The following is a 22,485-nucleotide window of genomic DNA, read 5'->3' as shown; positions in this document are numbered from 1 at the left end:
TACAAAAAGTACAATTCACACGATTATACAACGGGAGGTTGCCGTGAAAAAAAAAAAACAGTTTTTTTTGTTAAAATGTATGTACGGTAGACGGCACATCAGTGGTAACTGTCATGCACCTTAACTCAATAGTAATAAGGACGATTTTCCTATAAAACTGTTACCACTGACCTGAAGTTGACTGTACTTTCGTTTCAGCTTCTATCTTGCGTTATTAAAGCAAGATAGGTTAACATTCTTACTAAAATTTCAATAAATAAAACAAAACATCGTACTCATTTAAAATATTTATTGATTATTTTGTATAAAATATTAATTTTCATTAAATAAATCTGTACATACCTAAATAATACCTTTGAGAAATCGACTAATTATTCAATGTACTTAATGAATACAAAAATAACATCACTCTATGCAAGGGTCCGTCGGTAACGGAGGAAGAAAAGACAAACGGAGATGCCAGTAGGCAGGTCCCTGCGGGATTGTTCGCGCTCATTACCGCGGCCCTTGTACATAAAAGGCCTACGACGGAACACGACGGTGTTTAGTCAGTAAGAGTCTGAAGGTGCGTACGGATTGCGCGTACCCTGGTACGCGTACTCAGTTTACGCGTATCCGGAACGCCTAGTCCATACCTGCAGCTACGCGTTCACTCTTGGGGTACGCGTACCGCGCGAGCCAACTCGCAGCGCGAGCCACCGTCAGTCGGTTTTTGGTCGCGCGTCAAAGAGGACGCACGCGGCCGGCTACGCTATATTTGGACGGCAAAATGAATAAACACGCGTGTTCTTCGAGTTTCAATAATTCATTTTTTTTTATTTCAGGTTCAACCTTTTCAAGAATTATTTCAAAATCTTGCAAACTCATTCTCACAAAATTTTTGTCCCCACTTTCTTCATAATTTATATCTTCCATTAGCCTATTTCCACACTGTATCTAGGTTTCCGTTTGTTTCTCTTTTTTTTATTTAAAATGTGTTCAATAATGACTAACGCCGCAGCAGTGGTGGTGCACGCAACCGCTAAGTTTGTCGGAGTCATGGCGAATGACTGGGGCTCGCGGAGCGCTTTGGATCGATTGACCTCGCGTACAGGTTCGCGGCGGTCCGTACAGGAGCTGTACGCGTATCCAATGTACGCGTGGACAGTGTTTCCCAACTACGCGTAACACAGGAACGCGCTATCCGTACGCACCTTGACACTCCCTCACCGCGCGTAACCCACAGCGAGAGGGGTCATTTGATGATTTTTTGACGTCGTTAAAAAAAATGCCATGAGGTAGGTAGGTCCGGCGCCTTTTTCTATATCAAGACGTACGGTGCACCTAACCAAAACGATCAGTTACTAGTGAACCAACGAGGCGTTCGGGTTCCTTGACACATCTTTCAACGATTTTTGGGTTTACAAAAAAATGGGCGGGTTCCAAAAAAAAAATTTATTGGGTCCCTTTTGTGGTATGAAGAAAGGCGCGGGGGCGGGGTAAGGCGGTGATTGGCCCGCAGCACATCGCGTCATCGCCGTCACTCGGGATTGGTTCTTTGCAAATAAATCACTTCTGCGCAGATGAAGGTCAGCACTCAAGATTCATGCCGAAAACCATACGAAAGTTAGTGCGTAGCTTCACCACCGTTTACAAAAGAATATATAAACACTGCTATGACGCCATTACTTTATTTATCTCTCAAAAACTTTAACAGCATCGACAGAAGCCGCATTCTCTTCATTCTTCTCCGTCTTACTATCCTGGGCCGCCATTTTGTTTTTCCGTCTACTATTGGCGGGCTGTTTTAAGTGTACCGCTTTAACGTGCAGCTTCAAAGAGTTTGATTGGCTGAAATTTCTAGAACAGTATTGGCAGGAATACGGTTTAACTCCTGTGTGTACCTGTGGACAAAAATGTTGAAGTTATAGACTGTTCTCTATATGCTAACTATCTGTTGTTTTGCGGAGAGATAGAATTTGACAAAAGATTTTGAAGTTATAGACTGTCGATATATGCTAACTATCTGTTGTTTTTGCGTACCAGAGATAGAATTTTGACAAGTAATGTCAAATTTATATCTTTAGTAAACAAATCGGCACAAGGATATAATATTGGGACCAGTTAGAAAGTTAAATTAAAAGTATTTACAGTTTTCAGGAGTCAACAAATCAATTATGTCACTGTTACCTTTCAGCCAGTGTTACCAAATGTGGTCAGTGTTAACTATTATAGTCACAGCAGTCATTGTTACCTTACTTAGTTACTGTTACCTAGTAAAGTCGCTGTTATTCTGAAGTCAGTGTTACCCACTGCAGTCAGTGTTACCCAACACAGTCACTGTTACCCAACACAGTCAGTGTTACCCACTCACCCTATAATGTCTATTAAGCGCGGGCTTCTGGCTGAATCGCTTGCCGCAGACAGCACACACGTAAGGCCTCTCGCCAGTGTGAGTGCGAGTGTGTATGCGCAGCTGGTTGCTGTTAGCGAACTGTTTGTTACAAGTTTTTGTCACCATCCTACTATTGTCTACAGGACGCGAGTGAAACCGCGGGCGAAACCTAGTTACACAATGAAGTCGCTGTTACCCTTGAAGTCAGTATTACCTAACATAGTCACCGTTACCCAACACAGCCACTGTTACCCAACACAGTCAGTGTTACCCAACACAGCCAGTGTTACCTAACACAGTCACTGTTACCCTTGAAGTCAGTGTTACCCAACGAAGTCACTGTTACCCAACACACTCCCAGTTACCCACTTACCCTATAATGTCTATTAAGCGCGGGCTTCTGGCTGAACCGCTTGCCGCAGACAGCACACACGTAAGGCCTCTCGCCTGTGTGAGTGCGAGTGTGTATGCGCAGCTGGTTGCTGTCCGCGAACTGTTTGTTGCAAGTCGTGCAGGTGTATGGTTTCTCGCCTGTGTGGGTGCGTTGGTGGTACTTTAGGGTTGCGTTTGACTGTGGAGGAAGTATGTTTAAGTTAATAGTTATAAGGAAATAACATACCAAACTGAAAAGTGACAAAATAGGTGATAGTTCTTGTCGTTTCAGTTTTGATATGGGAAAATTTTTGAATAGATAGATGTATTTTTTTTATTTATTTAAACTACCCTTTGATCATTAGAGATTGACGTTTAATGAAATTACTTAGTTGAAAAAATACATACTCAAAAAGTATATCATTAGCCTAGCTTTCAATGAAAATCAAATCCATGATTCCCATAGAGGCCATAGAGAGTTATGATTGTACAGAGATACAACAATAAACACTTTTGCCTGTATGTAAAAGGCATCGGCTTAGAATGCCAAAAAATATCAAAATTACTTTCAGGCTCAAAAACGATCACCCATCTAAAACCTGACCTTAGCCATTGCTTAACCGCATTAAATAAATCACGACTTACCGTACACTTCTTCCCACATACTTCACAGACGATATTCTTATTATATTTGAGACCCAAATGTATGCTGTTCACGTGAGCCTGTAGTTTAGATCTCGTCACGAAGTTGGCGCCACACTGAAATAAGAGGAATTGGGACATGATAACCTAGTGTAGCTTGATAGTTTCCCTACAGTGAAATATTTTTTCATATCGGTTCTGTAGTTTTTTTTTTATTCATAATCCTCCAAGCCTTTTTCCCAAACTACGTTGGGGTCGGCTTCCAGTCTAACCGGATGTAGCTGAGTACCAGTGCTTTACAAGGAGCGACTGCCCTATCTGACCCCCTCAACCCAGTTACCCGGGCAACCCAATACCCCTTGGTTAGACTGGTGTCAGACTTACTGGCTTCTGACTACCCGTAACGACTGCCAAGGATGTTCAATGACAGCCGGGACCTACAGTTTAACGTGCCATCCGAAACACAGTCATTGGCGTCTAAGATATACTTAGAAAGTACATACAAACTTAGAAAAGTTGCATTGGTACTTGCCTGACCTGGAATTGAAACCGCGCCCTCATACTCGAGAGGTTGGTTCTTTGCCCACTAGGCCACCACGACTTCCTTTTTTTTTTATTCATCATGGGACAATTAAGTTCAAGTCAGTTTCGAAGCCTTTAGGGTACAGACAAACAAAAAATATTCCCTGTTTATTGGTATGGAAACTAGATGAATGCAATAAATCTTACCGTGGTCACGTTATTGACAGTTTACGGTATTTGTTACAGCTTGTATTGAAAAGCTTAAAAATATTTCGCTAAACGACACTACCGCCTTCTAAAAGGCACTTTTCTTTTAAGGGAAATCGTCAAGCAGTCGGTAATTGCTGAAAGTTTGTGTACCAAAACACTTTAATTTGGCGATACTTTGGACACAGTTTTACACCTTCAGCTGCAAGAAATCGTCAACCAATCGTCATTTACTAACCTGTAAACACCTCAAATTCCGTTCTTTAACAATAGCGGGAGGTTTTGTAGAGACGCGCAAAGCTTTCGCGTGTTCCTTCATATGTGTCGACAGAGACTTGGTGCCAGTGCACCTCCAAGAACATATTGAGCATTGTGTGCTGTGGGGAAAGAAATGAACATCCGTCTTAACACAAAAACTTTTAAACGTCAATTAGCACTTGTCTAAAAAAATTACAGATTACGACGTTGAAATGAGGCCACACTTTTCTTAGACAAATGTTCGACACATGTTTAAGTTTTTGTAGTAAGACCATATAAGTTTAACAGTGTTGCACCTACTACTTCTATTTCACCAACAGCCAAGGTCGACTTTATTTGTTTATTGCAAAATATATACAGTTACAAAAATGCATCCCTTTTCTTAGGTGCGCATTACCCTGTTAGGGCGCAAAAAATATATAGAATACAGACTGGTAGAGAACGACTGAGGCGTTAATTCGCCGTTGTAAATTGTGCAAAAAGTAAAATTAATAATACATAAATATGTAATTTTTTGCAGTTTTACGCAAGGCCTTTTTTCTTTTCTCTGACATGTGAGTTAAAGTCACTGTTATCCAACGTAGTCAATGTTATCCAACGTAGTCAATGTTATCCTTACAGTCAATGTTACCCAATATTGTCACTGTTTCATTCAGAACTTACCTCTCCTCAGTCTTAAGCGTATGTTTAATGGAGCTCAATATATGTCGTTTCCAGGCATCCATGCTGTAGAACTGTATGTTACATTCTGCACAGAATCTGTTCGCAGCGGGCTCTTCGGTTTCATTTGGTGGTGTCATCTGAAAGTGGATGAAAAATATGTAGTAGTAGATTTGGTACGCATTTCACCCGCATTTTATGGGAATTACTTCGAGCACATGGATATTTATGAGTTCAGTTATTGCCAGGTTTTACTAAAATGCATCCAGTAGTAGTTTAGCTTTAAAGAGTAAATAGAGTTTCATTGTAGGTCCCGGCTGTCATTGAACATCCTTGGCAGTCGTTACGGGTAGTCAGAAGAAAGTAAGTCTAACGCCAGTCTAACCATGGGGTATCGGTTTGCCCGGGTAACTGGGTTGAGGGGGGCCAAATAGTCAGTCGCTCCTTGTAAAGCACTGGTACTCAGCTGAATCCTCAGCTGTTAGACTGGAAGCCGACCCCAACATAGTTGGAAAAAAGGCTCGGGGGATGATGAATTATCTAATCTGCATTGTATAATTTTCTCAGAAATAGATAGAAAACTATTGTAAATAATTGCACTTTCTTTTAAGAAAGAGTGTTCATGCAGTTTCAAGCACGTTCTTACTTGCGAAAAGGCTAGCTAGACAAACAATAAAATAACTTACCTTTTCACCATTAAAATGTGTTTTCATCTTATGCATCTGTAGTCCATGTTTGCCGACATAGCTTTCCCCGCACACGTCACAGACATGCTCAGTAGGATGTCGTTTGCGCACGTGAGATAAATACGAAGTCGGCTTTCTGTGCGAATGGAGAATAATAGGGATTTTTACATAGAAATAGAGATAATATTGAAAACTAGCGCAGGTCCCTAATTAGAACTTTTATTAAATATGTTTTACCTAATGTAATCTTACGTTAATAACATCAATATACTCAGTATTACCCAACATAGTCTACCCTTCTACTGTGGCAAAATACTTTGCTCAACCGGATAAAAGTACCCTTAAACATTCCCCAAATTAGTTAGCTAAGACTAAAAGAATAATAAATCGGTCCAGTAGTTTCTGGGATGTCGCGCTCAAATAAACTCTTCAGCTTCTTAAAATATTAGTATACTTAGTCATTTTTCCGCGGTTTCACCCGCGTCCCGTGGGAATTACTGCCAGTATCGGGATAAAATATAGCCTACGTTACTCGCAGATTATGTAGCTTTCTAGCAGTGAAATATTTGTAATTTATACATTACAAACAAACATTATAATATTAATATGGATTAGAATAGACTTACCTGAACTTGTGACTGCATAACCGACATTCGTACATATGTCCGTTGTGCCATTTCTCATGAATCACTGCTTGATTACTGAAAACAATAATTTGAAAATATATAGTACACCACTTTTTTACTTTGTGCTTTTTAGAACTAAACCAAGAATTAAAAAAAAACAGGCCAAGCGCGAGTTGCACGGAATCGAAATCGAAGCCCACATTAGGCTCCCGTTTTACGATTTAAAATAAATATCTTTGTACCTAAATATATCAAAAAGTCATTCAATAAATGTCATCATTATTTTAAGCACTAGTTAATTTGTTTAATATGTATTTGTGTAAACAGGGCAGATCAAGGTTGTTTATCGTCACTTAAGTGCCTCATCAAATGGAGTATAGCAATTTAGTTTCAAGGAAATGGCTAGCCGTGTAGTCACTTACCTGGTATGCGACAGATACCCGCACTTATTACACTTGTATATCCTCGCATGCGAGTTGTTCGCGTGCGTGCGTAATAGTCGCACGGAGCGATAGCGCATGTGACAAATATCGCACACGTGGGGGCCTGAACTCTGAAACCAAATCGCACTAATATTATAACAAACTAGCTTTCGCCCGCGGTTTCACCCGCGTCCCGTAGCCAGATGATGACAAAAAGTATCCTAAAACCTTCTCCCGGGTCTAAGTTAGCTCCTCTCTAATTTTCAGCCAAATCGGTCAAGCCGTTTTCATGTTATGTAGTACAACGGAAACTTCATTTTTATATACATAGATAGATATAGATAATAACAAATATAAATCATCATCTGCCAAGCCCTTTCCCAACTGTTTGTATCGTCTCAACCGGGGCAACCCAATATGCTTTGATCACAGAGAAAGTGAGTGTGTGAGATATAGATATAGAGGTAGAGAGGGAGATAAAATGCGAAAGATAGGAAGAGAATGAGGGGGAGATTGGGGCGTGAGAGAGAAAGGGATTGATGGGGCGAGGAGGACAGAGGTAGGGGTAGAGGGAGAAAGAGAGAGAGAGTGGGTGAGTGGGAGAGAGAGAGATAGAGAGGGAGAAAGGAACAGATATAAAAAAGTTTTTTATTAATTGCTATTGCTACTAACCTCATGATGCTTAATCTTATGTTTTTCATAAGCGTGTGTATCGACAAATCCTTTATAACACGCGGCGCACTTGTAAGCGGCCTGCGTGTAGTTACATGATTGCGAGCGGGCGAGCAAAGCCTCCTTTTGTTGTTCCATGGTCAAATATATTACGGTGCTGTCGGATTTTTGTACTGAAAAAATTATGATAAAAAGTCATTTATCCAAAGTAGGCTGAAGATCAGCACACGAATTTACAAAAGACGGCCCCCAAAATGCTCGCCGTTCACCACTTCCTCGTGTGTTTTTACTGGGAAGAAGAAGTGGTGGAATAAACTCCCTAGCAACACAATTAAGTATGTAGGTATGGTTTGAAGAACCGTTGTAAAATACACAGATATACAAAATATTAAAAATATGGATTGTCGTCCCATCGCGCTAAGAGAGTGAAGGAATAGTGAGTGCACCGCAGTCCAAGCAAATGTGCCTGCACAATAATATGTCCTGCGCAGCTGGCTGATCTCCTTGTATAAGATCAGCCGCCATGGTCGAACTCGGCATTGGACGCCCTTGACGTTAATGTGATATCTACAAACCTTTATTACGCCTAACTTTTTTCGTTCTAACACCTTTTGGTAGTTCTACAGTTTCAGATTTTAACTTTATTAACGGTACTTCATCATCAGAGTCAGAAAACAATTGTTGTGTGTCTTCTAAATCTTGGTAGTTGTCTAGGTTTTCTTGATCTTGGCCTGAAATCATTAGAATTAGGATTAAATTACGTATATGGATGAAACAAATTCCTGTGCTTGAATAAAATACAGCCTGTCATAGTGTAGCTTTGTAAAAGAAACCTTTTCAATGTACCTTAATATGGTCAAGATTATCACTAGTCAGGGTTATAGTTATCTGCACGAATCTTGAGCTCTGACCTTCACCAGCGCAGAAGTAATTTATTGGGTCCCTTTTGTGGTATGAAGTGAGGCGCGGGGCGGGCTAAAGAGGTGATTGGCCCGCAGTGCATCGCGTCATAGCCGTCACTCGGGATTGGTTCTTTGCTAATAAATCACTTCTGCGCAGATGTAGTCAGAGCTCAAGATTCGTGCCGATAACTATATACACAATGTGGTCAGTATTACCTAATGTGGTCAGCGTTACCTTCTGTAGTCAATGTTACCTAATGTAGTCAGCGTTACCCTATGTAGTAAATTTTACCTTATGTGGTCAGCGTTACCCTAAGTAGTCAATGATACTAAATATGGTCAGCGTTACCCTATATAGTCAATGTTACCTAATGTGGTCAGGCTTACCCTATGTAGTCAATGTTACCTAATGTGGTCAGCGTTACCCTAACTAGTCAGTGTTGCTGAATGTGGTCAGTGTTACCTTATGTAGTCAATGTTACCCAACGTGGTCAGCCGTTACTATACATACCATCTATATGTTCAATCTTCAACTGAACATCCATTTGCTTCTCAGGTACAGGTTCTTCTTTAATTTCATTGTTAACTGGTTCACTGTCTACTACGTTCATGTACTGTATAGCTGTTTGTACTAAGCCATTGGGTAGTACTATGTCTTGGTGTTTTGGTTGCTTCTGCTGAAAAAAAGTAGTTTAAAAGATGAAGTTTTTTGGTTAAATGGGGATGTTTACTTAATATTGTGGGGAAGAAATTGTATCTTTATTTAAATAAGCTCATGTTTATTAGGCATTGCTGGTCTTTGAAAGACTATTTTGGTGTTAAACAGCCCATTTATTGATAGGCGATAGGTTATATTTACTGGATGCACATGTTTTTTTTTTTAATTTTCCTCTGAAAATGTAGAAACACACAAACAAGAGTAATTTACTTGGTACCTACTGGTCAGTCGTTTTTGCTTGAAAGAGTCATTTACACTTCCTAACCATACAATAAATAAGAAAGGATGCAAGTATGTTTGTTACTCTTTCACTTATAAATTACTGGATTTGAAATTTTGATGAAAAATGGCAGTCATATTTATATAAAACTACCTTTTCGTTTTCCATAAAGTTGTTTTATTTAAATGCCTAATATTTGCATAAGTGTCAGAAATCAATATATGTATTGGCAGGAATATATCTTAATATCAGAATATTATAAAGGCCTCCTTCTATCCATGATTACCAGCTCTCTTACCTCATAATCCTCGCTCAAGATCTGTCGGAACACATCCTCGGCTTTCAAACACTTCTTCATGAAGATATAGCATTGTTTCAACTTGGAGTAGCAGAACACACATGCTAGGATTGGTCTTCTATCTATTGTTATGAACTGGAAATGAAAAAAACATGAAATTGAGAACTTCTGTTTTTAGGGTAGTCAGATAAAAAGAGTTAAAAGTTTTTTTGAGCTGTTTACTTTTAAAATTATGTGTAAAAAGATAGTTTAACCTTTTGAATGCTGCTAATTAGAGAATAATATATTTATATTTAAGGTAATGCCTTATATTTGAAAAGCATCTTTATCTATACATGAAATATTCTTCCATTGCTGGAAAGCTACACTCTTCCCGAGTAATATAGGCTATGCTTTATCCTGGTACATTCAGTAATTCTCATGGAACACCGGGTAAAACCACGAGAAAATGATAAGTTATATTATAGAGATTTTTTTTGTTTGAAGCTTACAAGGTTTCAAAACTGCTGAACCAATTTAAATTTAATTTGGTACACAAATAGTTTGATGAAAGAGCGACAAACAGATAGCGTTACTTTCGCATTTATTACATTAGTTTAAATAATTTACAAAATTAGGTGTACTTACCGCAATGTTAGTGAGTTTCTCATATATTTCTTGTAGGTGCCTATTTGTTACTACGTGCGTTCTCACATTATCTACTAAACATATTCTACAGATTGATAATTTCTCCATTTTCTTAGTTTATAACCACTTTTCTTGAATAAAACTTTAAGTATTTTATATATTTTTAACTCATGACATTATGACATAAACACTGTTGCAGATATATCTGCCGATTAAAAATAACTGTGTACCACACTAAATAAATGTTCAGAGTAGTTAATATATAGTAAATTATATAAAAAATTAAAATGTGATAAAAACAATTCTATCGGCAGTCTAGTATGTATGAAAACTTAAGTATAGCGTTAATATTTATATATTTCCGCAATAGACAGTGCATAATCTATTAGAAATTAATCCAAAAAGTATAATTGTATTATTATATCAAGTAAATATATTTTAATTAAAAAATGCCTTGTACGCGAACCCAAACATTTTTATTTTGACATTTCAAATCAAACATCAATGCATTACTGCCGCGTTCACAAGAAATGAATGAAATAATACAAAGAAACTTGGCGAAAATCATTGATAAATCTTAATTATATTTTACATTGTATACTGGTCAGTATAATTTATTTTATATAAACTGAAAAGCCATTTTAATCTTAACTATAAAGTTATTATAAGATGACTGAATAGAATTTCCAAGACACTTAATTTTGAACGCAGAAGTTTATGGCGTCCGACGAGCTGTCACTGTCTACAGTGCTACTATGAAATCTGTATTTGTAGTTCTCACTTCTCACCAAATTTTCACTTGTATATTCATCATCCTCATCATCCTCCTGCCCTTATCCCAATTTTATTTGGGGTCGGCGCAGCATGTTTTCTTCTTCCATACGCTTCTATCTGCCGTCATCTCACATGTAACATTCTTTCTTACCATATCTACTTTCACTTGTATATTGTTTTACACAATTTATTATAAGGTCTCCAAAATCTTAAAACATTTCTTATTAATGGTAAACTTTGTATTGTAGGTATTCAAACTTCTGGTATTCTTGAAAGTCTTTATTAATAGTTAAAGAAATACAATCACATTTTGTTAGGAATTATAACATTGTTCTCACTGGTTTTTACATCATGACAAATCACACCACAGTCATTCTTTTTCATAGACCAACAAACCCTACATTTTTAAATGTCATAGACTATAAATTCCTAACACCTTCTCCTATTTTTAATATATGAACATAAATTAAAAATACCTTATAATTACTTCAGAAACACCATCAGTTTTCAAAACATTAACTTAAACAAGTTTTCAAAACATTAACTTAAACACTTCTAATTATAACTCTCAATTTACACAACAACTTTATCGCAATGAAATTTAAATTTTTCTTTATATAGTGGTTTCGTCAACATATCCGCTATCTGATAATTTGTAGGACAATATATAATATCTAAATATCCTTTCTTATAATTTTCGTGTATAAAATAAAATCTCACATCTATATGTTTAGATCTCTTGCTGAATGAACCTGTTTTTATCAATTGGATAGCACTCTGGTTATCAATATTCAAACTAATCTTAATACTGCTACCAATTAATTCACTTATAAAAGTCTTTAAGTATAAACACTCTTTAACGCAATCTGCTGCTGCTATATATTCAGCTTCAGTTGACGATAGACTTACTATCGGCTGTCTTTTGGAGCACCAAGCTATAGGTCCACCTGCCAACATTATTATGAACCCTGTTGTACTTCGTCTGGTCTCTGTACAACCTGCATAATCTGAGTCACAATATGCATGCAATCTTGTAATATCTTTCCCAGCATTATACAAAATCCCTTTATCTCTCGTTCCATTCAAGTACTTCAACACCTTCTTTACTGCTAATATGTCTTGCCTTGATGGATTTTCTACCTTTTTACTTGCTTCATTCACAGCTTGACTGATATCTGGTCTTGACCTGGTTGACAAGTACAATAATCCACCAACTAGTTCTCTGTATGAAAAATCTGACGTAGCCATCTTAGATTCATTTTCCTTTCCCACAATGCATGGAGTATCTGCAGCTTTGGAATCATACATATTATATTTTCTAAGTAATTTTTCTGTATAATTCTGCTGATGCAACAAAATGCCTTGTTCTGATCTTTTATTTCAAAACCTATATAGTTTTGAGGTTGTTCATATGTTTTAAGATAAATTCTTTTTCCAATTGATGCAAGATCTGTAATAACTTTTCCTTGTCTTTTGATATGGCCAAACCGTCATCAACATATATAGCCAATATTATAGTTTTGTCTTCGTTAAAAAACACACACTGATCTGACTTTGTAGCTCTCAGTCCAAGTTTCCTTAAAGTTTCTGTAAATCTTTTATTCCATGTCATTGGTGCCTGTTTTAGCCCATATAGTCCTTTCTTTAAACGACAAATTTTATTAGGCTGTCTTTCATATCCTTCAGGAATATACATAAATATGTCTTCCTTTAACTCGCCATACAAAAATGCTGTTTTCACATCAAAGTTATCATTTCATATTCCTTTGAAGCAGCAATTGCTATTAATGATTTTATTGCTGATTGACTTACTACTGGACTATATATTTCTTGATAGTCAATGCTTTGCTGTTCGAAGCCTCTCGCTACAAGTCTTGCTTTGTAAGTACCATTTTCTTTTACACAAAATACCCATTTACTTGACAATATCTTGTGTCCTTTTGCTCTTCCTATATCAACTATTTCCCATGTATTGTTACTTTCCAATGATTCCTTCTCCGAATTTATGGCCTTCTCCCAATTATTCTTTTCAGCAGACTTCATGACTTCATCATACGTAAGTAATACATAATCTTGCAGGTAAGCTGGTTTTTTCCGTTGTCGTTTTGTATTTATAGTTTCTATAGTTTCTATCTCTGCAGTATTACTTTCTTTATTTTCATCATTTTCTACTTCATCAATAATATCTGATGTTGTCTTCTATTACATTCCTTTGTTGTTCTAACTCTTCTATTTCATAATAACTGTCATCACTTTCTTCTTCTTGATTTATTTCTTCTTCATTATTACCTGGTATTATTTCTGTTATCACCGAACTTCCTGTTTCTTCATACTTTTCTCCAATTTTCTTATTATTATTAATTATAACAATATCCCTTGCTATTTCAATTCTTCTTTCTTCTTTATTCCACAATCTATATCCATTATTAGTATATCCAATCATGATTAACTTTTTGCTTCTTGGATCTAGTTTCTTAATATTTGAATGTAATTGTTTAGCATATACTATTGAACCAAACTTGCATATATTAGATATATTAGGCCTTTTACCATGCCACATCTCATAAGGTGTCTTATTCTTCAAAGATTCACTTGGTAATCTATTTATAATATAAGTAGAACAGTATACAGCTTCACCCCACATTTCTTTATCTAACCCTGAATCAAATAGTAATGCTCTGGTTTTATCTAATAAGGTTCGATTTAGTCTTTCTGCTTTACCATTTAGTTGTGGTGAATATGGTACTGTATAATCTAGTTTTATTCCCTTTTCAGTACACCATTTTTAAAATCATTGCTTGTGTATTCACCTCCATTATCGCATCTTATGGTAGATACCTTTTCTGTTCTCTCTCTTTCTGTTTCTTCTATATAATGTTTTAAATTTTCTTTAACTTCATTTTTATATTTAAGCAAGTATATTTTTGTAAAATGAGTATAATCATCCATGACGGTTAAAACATAACTATAGCCATCATAAGTTTTGTTTTCGAACGGTCCACATACATCAGTATGTAATAATTGAAGTGGTCTACTGGCTCTGTTTCTTACTGTGTTAAATGGGAGTCTTGTTTGTTTAGCTTGTGTACAGATTTCACATTCGTCTATTTGCCTTAATCCATTTATTTTTATTCCATCTGCCACATCTGGTAATATATCTAGTATTTTCTTTCCTGGATGTCCAAGTCTTTGATGCCATTCTAAGGCAGTGCCATTTTCTTTCATTAACAGTGTTTTTTCTTGCATATTATTATCATCCAAATTAATTTTATATAAACCGTTTTCTTTTTTTCCTGTTAATATTAATTCTGACTCCTTATATATTTTTACATTATCTTTGGTAAATATAACCACTCCTTGATTGTTTGTAACTGCATTAACCGATAATAAATTTTGTGATAAGTCAGGAACAAGCAGGGTATTATTAAGAGTACATTTATTGCCAATGACTTTACCAGTCCCTTTCACCTCTATTGTTTCTTCATTTGCAGTCAAAACAGATGATGGTTTACATTCAAAAAATTTTAGTATGTCTAAATTTTTGGTCATGTGTGTACACCCAGAATCTACAACAAATTCTTTCTGTTTTGGTTCTTCTATTTCACCGTTTGTAAAAATGCCTTTTCTATTCTTTTGTTACTTTTTCTTCATTCTCATTCTTATTCTTATTTTTGAAAAACAATTTTCTTCTTTGTGATTAAATTTTTACAGATTGAGCACTGTTTATTTTAAACTTACAGTCTTTATCTTCATGGTTGTCCCTTTTGCAGATACTACAGGCTCTACAGTCTTTCTTCATGTGCCCTGTTTTGTTACATTTGAAACATTTTATTGTATTAAACTTTTTCTTAGATGTAGATGAAGATGTAGCTTGAAATGCTAGCTGCTTGTCACTTTCTTTTGCTTTCAACATTCGATTTTCTTCAGCCAGAAGTCTGTTTGTTAAATTTTGAAGGGTTTTTATCGTCTGCCATGCATTCCCAAGAAGTTATAAAATAGTTTAAATTATTTGGTAAACAGCTTAATATTTTGATATGACCATTTCATCATCTATTTTTGTTCCTAGCTGATTTATACGAAATTGTAAATTTTCTATTTCGCTTATTAATTGGGAAAGCGATTGACTGTCCTGTTTCTTATATGTGAAAAACTCTTGTAATAGGGCATCTTTGTTTCTTTGCTCAGAACCTTCAGAATATTTCACATAATTTTACGTACATTTCACGTGCACTGTTGCAATTAATTATGTGACCTTTTAGTTTCTTATCAATACTGCTTATGATAATTCTTTGCACCTGAGCATCTTTGATACTGAAGTCACTTTTCTTGTCATCTTCTTTTATTTGTGCAATTGTTTTTGCAAGATTTGCCGCTTTTAAGTGTATATTGAATTCAAATTTCCACAATAAAAATGTTTCCGCATCTTTTAATTTTTCTATCTGTATTATCTCAGGTTTTTCCATTTTTTAGTTTTTCACCGTTTTTTATTTTCTTCCTTGTTATTACTGTTTTTTAGTTTTTTTCACTTGTTTTTCATGTTGGGTTTTTCATTACCCAATCCCGGTTTTTAATTTTTTCTTCTCGGGCGTTCTGGGCCCATAACCTATTGTAGGTATTCAAACTTCTGGTATTCTTGAAAGTCTTTATTAATAGTTAAAGAAATACAATCACATTTTGTTAGGAATTATAACATTGTTCTCACTGGTTTTTACATCATGACAAATCACACCACAGTCATTCTTTTTCATAGACCAACAAACCCTACAATTTTAAATGTCATAGACTATAAATTCCTAACACTTTGTACACAATTAGTGCCTTTAAACGAGGCTTTTAAATTGGGAATCGATTAAAAAAATATAAATGTATCTTTTGTCGAATCGAGAACGGCGAGTGTTTCTTCTTCCGGTAGTGACCGGTAGTACCACTGTTGACAGAACGAGAATGCAACAAAAAAATTATTTCCTGTTGTATTTAGCATCAATTTTTATATTTGGATTTATTTCTGCATATATCAGTGTTTATTGTTAACTAAATAAACGATTGACTACAAGTGTTATTTACTAACAAGTGAGGAATACTAGCAGACAGCAAGTAAGCTTATTTTCATTTATATTTTCGTATTTTCGAGGGATGGGCTCAGCCAACGAAAGTCCAAGTGTTCTTTTTCTTATATTTTGTGGAATATCAGCTATAGATATACTGCCTAAATGCCTATGAATTAGGTAATTGTGTGATATTTTAACAGTACTGGGTTTGATGACAAAAAAAACAGCTTAAATATAAATTAAGTTGTAATGTTGTGAAAGGACGAATATTGTGTAATTTATTACATTAATTTTCCATCGCTTTGTGAAAGGAGACCATTGTCCAGCTGTAGTATAATAATTAAGATCTCGATATCAAGTGAGCTGCAGGTTTTAATCACTTAACTAGCACCAGTGTTAGAGTTTTCTCAAATGTGAATGTGTTTCAAACCCTCAAAGCAATTTCAGTTTAACTTGGGAATCAAACCCGAGACCTCGTGCACAGCTGTTGCCCTTTGCAACTGTTAGACCAACAAGGCAATAATAACGATAATCCATAGGCTATCTATTTTCTATGGGCCCTAGTTGCCTGACGTAAACAAATAAATAAATAAATATAGCCATTAAAAAACTTTTAGATTTTTTTTTACTATAATTTTCATAGCAACTTATCAGCTTTGTCTATTTGTATTAACTGCTGACTATGGTTTCACCCATATCTTCAGGATACTACTACCTGTACCTGGATAAAAAAAAAGTAAAATATTATTACTCACAAAATTAAATAATGAAGCTTTTTGATTAAAAAAAGAAACATTTCTGTAAATTCGGCGATTAGGCAACCCAATCAGGATGCAATTCATAATTAAAGTAAAAAAAGACTGTGTAAAAAATAGCCAAGTTCAATGAGTTTTTACTAATAAAATTAAGGTTTTTTTTTGTAGAAAGCTACACTCTCTATAGTCTATGAGTAACATAGGCTATATTTTATCCAGTTTCGGGCAGAAGCTCCCATGGGATGCCGGTGAAACCTTGGGAAAGCTGGTTTTATTTTAAAACCACTTGTGGAAGCTAGCACATATTAATTTATTTATTGAATAAGTACAGTGACAGACTACAGGTTAAGACAATCAAGACAAACAACAGTTAACATACAGTTCATAAATCTGAAAGCCAATTACTCCTGTATACAATATTCAAATATAATATGCTAATATTTATGCTTAATTAAATAATCTAACACTCTCTAATCTTGCTTCCAGGTTATCCATCATGTCAACTTAACCAACGCACCCAAAAAAGGCAACAAAATGTTCACAAACACACTGGATTTCGTCTGCGACTACTGCTCGCGAACTTTCACTAGAAAGTACAATTTACAAACACATATAGAAAACTGTCATATCAATTCATCTTGTCAATGTGAGATCTGTGGTCAGAATTTTGGCAGTCCAGCCGGGTTGCTTCAACATTTGGGCCGAGGACATAATTCTTACAGCCAACCATTCCCAGAATGCGACCTCTGTGGTCGTATCTTCACTAGAAAACAGAATATAGTCTCTCATATGATAACAGTCCATTTACAAGGGTTGGGGTATGCTATCAAGTGTCGCTTATGTGAAAAAACATTTACAACGGAACGAAATTTGAAACGGCATATGAATCAGTTGCATAATCCTGATATTGAGTATCCAACTTGTAATGATTGCCATAAGGTTTTCAGAGGAAAACATTCTTTAATAGCTCACATACAATCCGTTCACAGCGCCACAGAGAAAGATGTGATAAAATGCCACTTATGTGAAAAAGTTTACACGAACAACAGAAACTTGAAACGTCATGTTGAAATGTTTCACGGTGAAAAAGGAGAATTTAGATGTGATATATGCCCTAAAGTCTACACATCTAACCAGAGTTTAAGACGCCACGCTAGAACCAGACACAGTACTGATAACCAGGAACAATTGACTTGTAACTTCTGTATGAAGGTCATAATCGGTAGAGAGAACTTCGAAAGTCATATACAATTCCATCACCAAGAATTAGAAGTTGAGATAAAGAAGGAATTCGCTTGCGAAACTTGCGGGGAAAGTTTCTTAGAAGAACCATATTTAAGACAGCACGTGAAAACCGAACACTCGTTTAAAACGTTCTACAAGTATTGTAAGAAGTCTTTATTAAAACAGTATAAGGTTGATAATCATACAATTTACAACTGCGAATTTTGTCACAGTTCATTTTTAACAGTTTACGAACTTAAAGACCATATGCGCCTAAATCACGATACGGAATACTCTCTGTCGACTTGTAACGTGTGTTTCAACAAGTTTTTCAGCAAAGAATCTATGTCTGCACACAAGACTGTCTGCATACCACCTGCAAACGTTAACAAATGCAGTCACTGCGATAAATTGTTCACGGATATATCCAGTTTGGAATTTCATACAAGGATTTTTCATCCTCAAGCTCAAATCGCAGATTCTAATATATCTTCGACTAATATGGAAGACGATTCAGTCTCTTTTAAGTGTGAACATTGTGATAGAATTTACTACAGCGACAGATCTTTAAAACATCATATAAAACTTAAACATACAACTGATGAGGAGGTAGAGTGCCAACTATGCGGAAAAATTTGCAGCAACAAGTATTATTTAGCGTCTCATATTAAAATCGTTCACAACAACGATTCGTGGTCCCGTTGTGAATACTGTGACAAACAATTCAAATCTAAAAGAAATATACGCCGTCATATAGAGTATACGCATTTAGGAATGCAAAGATACAAGTGTATAGAATGTGAAACGCTATTCAAAGAGAAAAGAAGTCTCAGAAAACATGTGAGGACGAAACATCCTAACTCTGCAACGTTTCCGCAATGCCATATTTGTCATAAGCGGTTTGAGTCTGCGAAATCTTGTAAGATCCACCTAAAATTGCTACACTCTTTCAATATGAATACTTACCCTTGTGATCTATGTTCGGTCTCGTTCGGATCTAACGAGGCTTTGTCGATACATCTCCAAACTAAACACTTAGCCGAAGACGAGATTTACAAATGCGAGGAATGCAACTTAGTCTTTAAGGGACATGAAAAATTTGAGGCCCACAACGAAATATGTCACGTGAACTTAGTTCCTAATATTAAACAGAAAATCTTACCTCGCTGTATTCTCTGTATGAAGGATTTTAGTACTAGAAAAACTTTGAAACGTCATATTAAGAAATTTCATGAGGATTTTGACGTGGATGAACTTGCTACTTTTGGGTCTAGACGGCGCACTTTCACAGTAGAATGCGAAAACTGTGTTAAAAACTTTAATGATGAGTTTTACTTCAATATCTATAATAAATTAAAACATTTGCCCGATTCTGTGATTTTCAAATGCGAGTTTTGCTATGTTTCGTATAATTCTTTAGAATTTGCGATTCAGAGGTATAAAGTTACTAACGCAGATGGTTGCAAAAGTAAAATGATTTTAAGTGAGTTATGTACGGCAGAAATGAGTGAGGAGGAAAATGATTTTTCTAATTTCGGGGCGTTACATGATATGTTACCTGAAAGTACGACTGCGGATATTAAGTTAGAACCTCCTGAGGAGTTGAATGAGATCCAAATTAAGTTGGAACCGGCTTCGCCTTGAATTAGTTTGAAGAAATTTCGAAATATCTTCAAATATGTGGTACTTATATTATAATCCATTTGAGAAGACACTTAACCAAAGGTTAACAATCTTCGAATGTACATTTCATAAAAATACAACTGGGGGGAATAGCCGCGAATCGCTTCGAGAAAAGGCCATCCTTTTCTCGGCCGTGCCCGCTTTGCTCGAGACTTGGCTGCGGCACTGCCGTGCCCCCAGAAACAAATGACAACAAATTAACTTCTGCCTAAAATAATGATTCTTAGTTTTTGTAATATTTTTATTTCCTTTTTTATTTTTGAAATGTATTTTAATCAAGATTGTTGTCTTTAGTTAAGTACCTTCTCAAATACAGTTAAAATCATGCTCAAAAAAGAGTCGTTTGATGCCCCAAAAATTGCAATAATGTTTTGTAACTGTTGTTTATACAATAGAAGTATTATTGAAGAAATCTGTCAACGAAAGAGATCTGATGTAGAAAGACTGAAACTTAGAGCTCTGCCTCATTAGGACACCAACGTGGACGTCGCCGGCTACGTATCCAAACAGTTAATACTGAAATGTATGGTACCTTACTCATTTGGCGACGTCGGCAAATTGGAATCGTGGCTACGAGCTACAGTTCCCTACGTGGCCTCTGTATACCCTGGCTGCTTGGCGATGTAGCCACTAATGCTACTATAATGTACATGGTAAAGTGCACCTCGCTCACTCAGTCGCCAGCGTGTTCGCCAGTCAGCATGCGATTTCTTCTACGAACTGACTGTCGAAACGCCATGGCCACTACTTGGCGACCTTCGGATGCCAGAAGTAGTCAAGCCAGCGTCGCTGGCGAAGTCGCCATGGCGTCTTAATGAGGCAGAGCTCTTAGACTCAACTAAAGCGCAGCGGAGAAGTTTTTAAATAACTAACTTAATAACTACTCGGATGCTCTTTGGTGGGTATGACAAGTGAGATGGTTGTTTTTGTAGATGTAAGATTGAGTCAGTCTTAAATTCGTGTAAATACATATAGTATGTATGTTAACTAAGCAGCCGGATGAATATTTATAAGTAAAAAAATTGTGAATCTAATTAGTATGAAATAATGGCTGGCAGGTTCCCAGCCGCCATTAGGTTTGACTTGTACTATACCTAGTTTAGTATTATAGAGATAGAAATGTTTAAGAAAATTTTTATTCATTTAGTTTTGACTGATAATCTCATACTTGAGTAAGTTTTAGAGCAGTGGTTCTTAACCGGTGGTCCGCGGACCACTGGTGGTCCCTGGAGGCATTCCAAGTGGTCCGCGAAGCTTAGCTTCGCGACGTTGCTATACGTTAACTAACTTTATTTTTATCGACTTATAATTGCGAGCGGGGGTTTTCGCATGGACGTATATCGGGTGTGTCGTACCTAGTCCCCCCATTCATAAAAATGTTTGGGCTACATTTTACGTAATTTTGGTTTTGAGTCTTAAAAAATAATTAAAATTTCGCGCTCGCTTCGCTCGCGTATTCAAAAACTGTATGCCCTTATTTTTGCATTTGTCAGCAAACAAAAGGTTAAGTACGTTTGGGCAAAATTTTACGTAATATTTGGTTGTAGTCCGATAAAAATTTTGCTCTCGCTTCGCTCGCGTATTCAGAAACTATATACCCTTATTTTTGCATTTGTCGACAACAAAAAGTTAAGTACGTTTGGGCTACATTTTACGTCATATTTGGTTTAACTCCGATAAAAATTTCGCGTTCGCTTCGCTCGCGCATTTGGAAACTACATAGGCAACTTTTTCTTTATTTGCATTTGCTTACCTACACAACTGGCGACATGCGTTTAGCTTTGAGTAGAACTGACCCAAAAATTCAGTTTTTTTTTTGTTAAATAATAAAGAAATGAGTGCTAATTTAGGTAAACCGATGAGGTGGTCCCCGGCAAGACAAACTTTAGTTAAAGTGGTCCCTCATGTCAAAAAGGTTAAGAACCACTGTTTTAGAGTAAGATCTTTCTAAATTATGTATGATAATTTTGTATCAATTGGAGACATATTACGGTCCAAGTTAACGACAAAAGTCTGTTTTTTTCTTAGAACAACAGTTTATTTTCAAATTTGAACGTGAAAATTGAAAGTAGACAGTTGTTTTAAGAAAACTGACGCTTATGTTGTCTGTGTACTTGGGCCTTAGTCGCAAATATGTGAATTATTTTATTGTATTTTAACTAGAGATCTCGAGAATTTTTTTTTTTTTAATCTGATCTTGCAGTTTCCAGCGCCCTTTGAAGGCACGGTAAGGTATTTTGAGAGGTAGCCATGCAAAAATGTAACTTAATAGTAGTACAGCAATAAGCTTGAAATTTTAATTCACGATTTGGACGGGAGCAGATACTCTGCCCCTGCTAAAAAACATTGAGATTGAATTTTCAACTTTATAAATAAAATACTGCTCCTTGAAAGCCAACACGGCTCTGGGCCATTAGTGTAATCTATTGAATGAAATGTATTTTTTTCTAGTTATTTTTTTGCAATATTACCTGTTATATGCCTATTAATTTTAAGAATATACATTATTATTTTCTTGTATAAAATGTACCTACTTCAATGTTTTATATCAACACTAGGACTTGGCTATGCACTCTACCGTGCACCCACAATTTTGCTGCCTGTAAAAATATTAATATAGAAATTAGTGTAAGAGCACTCCTGTGTTCGGAAATTGTATAAAAATACCTACATAGATTATGGACTGAATTGATGATAAGTATTCGATCAAAAAGTATTTTTGTTTATTTACTACTTATTTACTTTTATTAGATTTTATTTTTTTCAAATTTTTACCATTTTATTTACCTTAATTT

General features: G+C 36.0%; 2 protein-coding genes across 2 annotated transcripts; one reads left to right on the top strand and one right to left on the bottom strand.

Annotated features, from left to right (window-relative positions):
• Positions 1–1,654: 1,654 nt before the first annotated feature.
• Positions 1,655–10,582, bottom strand: LOC110381662 (zinc finger protein 879). The gene is made up of 13 exons (XM_064043256.1): positions 10,207–10,582; positions 9,580–9,714; positions 8,855–9,020; positions 8,017–8,172; positions 7,442–7,614; positions 6,770–6,900; positions 6,348–6,422; positions 5,722–5,857; positions 5,039–5,175; positions 4,356–4,494; positions 3,392–3,505; positions 2,748–2,945; positions 1,655–1,883 (listed from the first exon to the last, which is right to left on the bottom strand). The coding sequence occupies exons 1-13, from the start codon at positions 10,312–10,314 to the stop codon at positions 1,674–1,676; spliced, it is 1,878 nt and encodes a 625-aa protein (XP_063899326.1). The 5' UTR covers positions 10,315–10,582; the 3' UTR covers positions 1,655–1,673.
• A 5,337-nt stretch (positions 10,583–15,919) lies between these two features.
• Positions 15,920–21,305, top strand: LOC110381665 (zinc finger protein 43). The gene is made up of 2 exons (XM_064043437.1): positions 15,920–16,074; positions 17,270–21,305. Exon 2 carries the CDS (start codon positions 17,318–17,320, stop codon positions 19,649–19,651), a length of 2,334 nt encoding a protein of 777 aa, XP_063899507.1. The 5' UTR covers positions 15,920–16,074; positions 17,270–17,317; the 3' UTR covers positions 19,652–21,305.
• Positions 21,306–22,485: the final 1,180 nt, after the last annotated feature.

Source organism: Helicoverpa armigera, chromosome 31 (assembly GCF_030705265.1).
Source record: "Helicoverpa armigera isolate CAAS_96S chromosome 31, ASM3070526v1, whole genome shotgun sequence".
Taxonomy (NCBI): Eukaryota; Metazoa; Arthropoda; class Insecta; order Lepidoptera; family Noctuidae; genus Helicoverpa; species Helicoverpa armigera.
The sequence above is the reverse complement of the archived record's forward strand: the minus strand, read 5'-3'. Positions and strand labels throughout refer to the sequence as shown.

Coding starts and splice junctions, on each gene's coding strand:
- LOC110381665 (XM_064043437.1), top strand. CDS start 17,318: ATGTTCACAAACACACTGGATTTCGTCTGCGACTACTGCTCGCGAACT.
- LOC110381662 (XM_064043256.1), bottom strand. CDS start 10,314: ATGGAGAAATTATCAATCTGTAGAATATGTTTAGTAGATAATGTGAGA. Junction 9,021..9,579: donor TCTTGAGCGAGGATTATGAG/GTAAGAGAGCTG, acceptor ACTTTTTTTCAG/CAGAAGCAACCAAAACACCA. Junction 1,884..2,747: donor CGCTTAATAGACATTATAGG/GTAAGTGGGTAA, acceptor TTTTGTCCACAG/GTACACACAGGAGTTAAACC.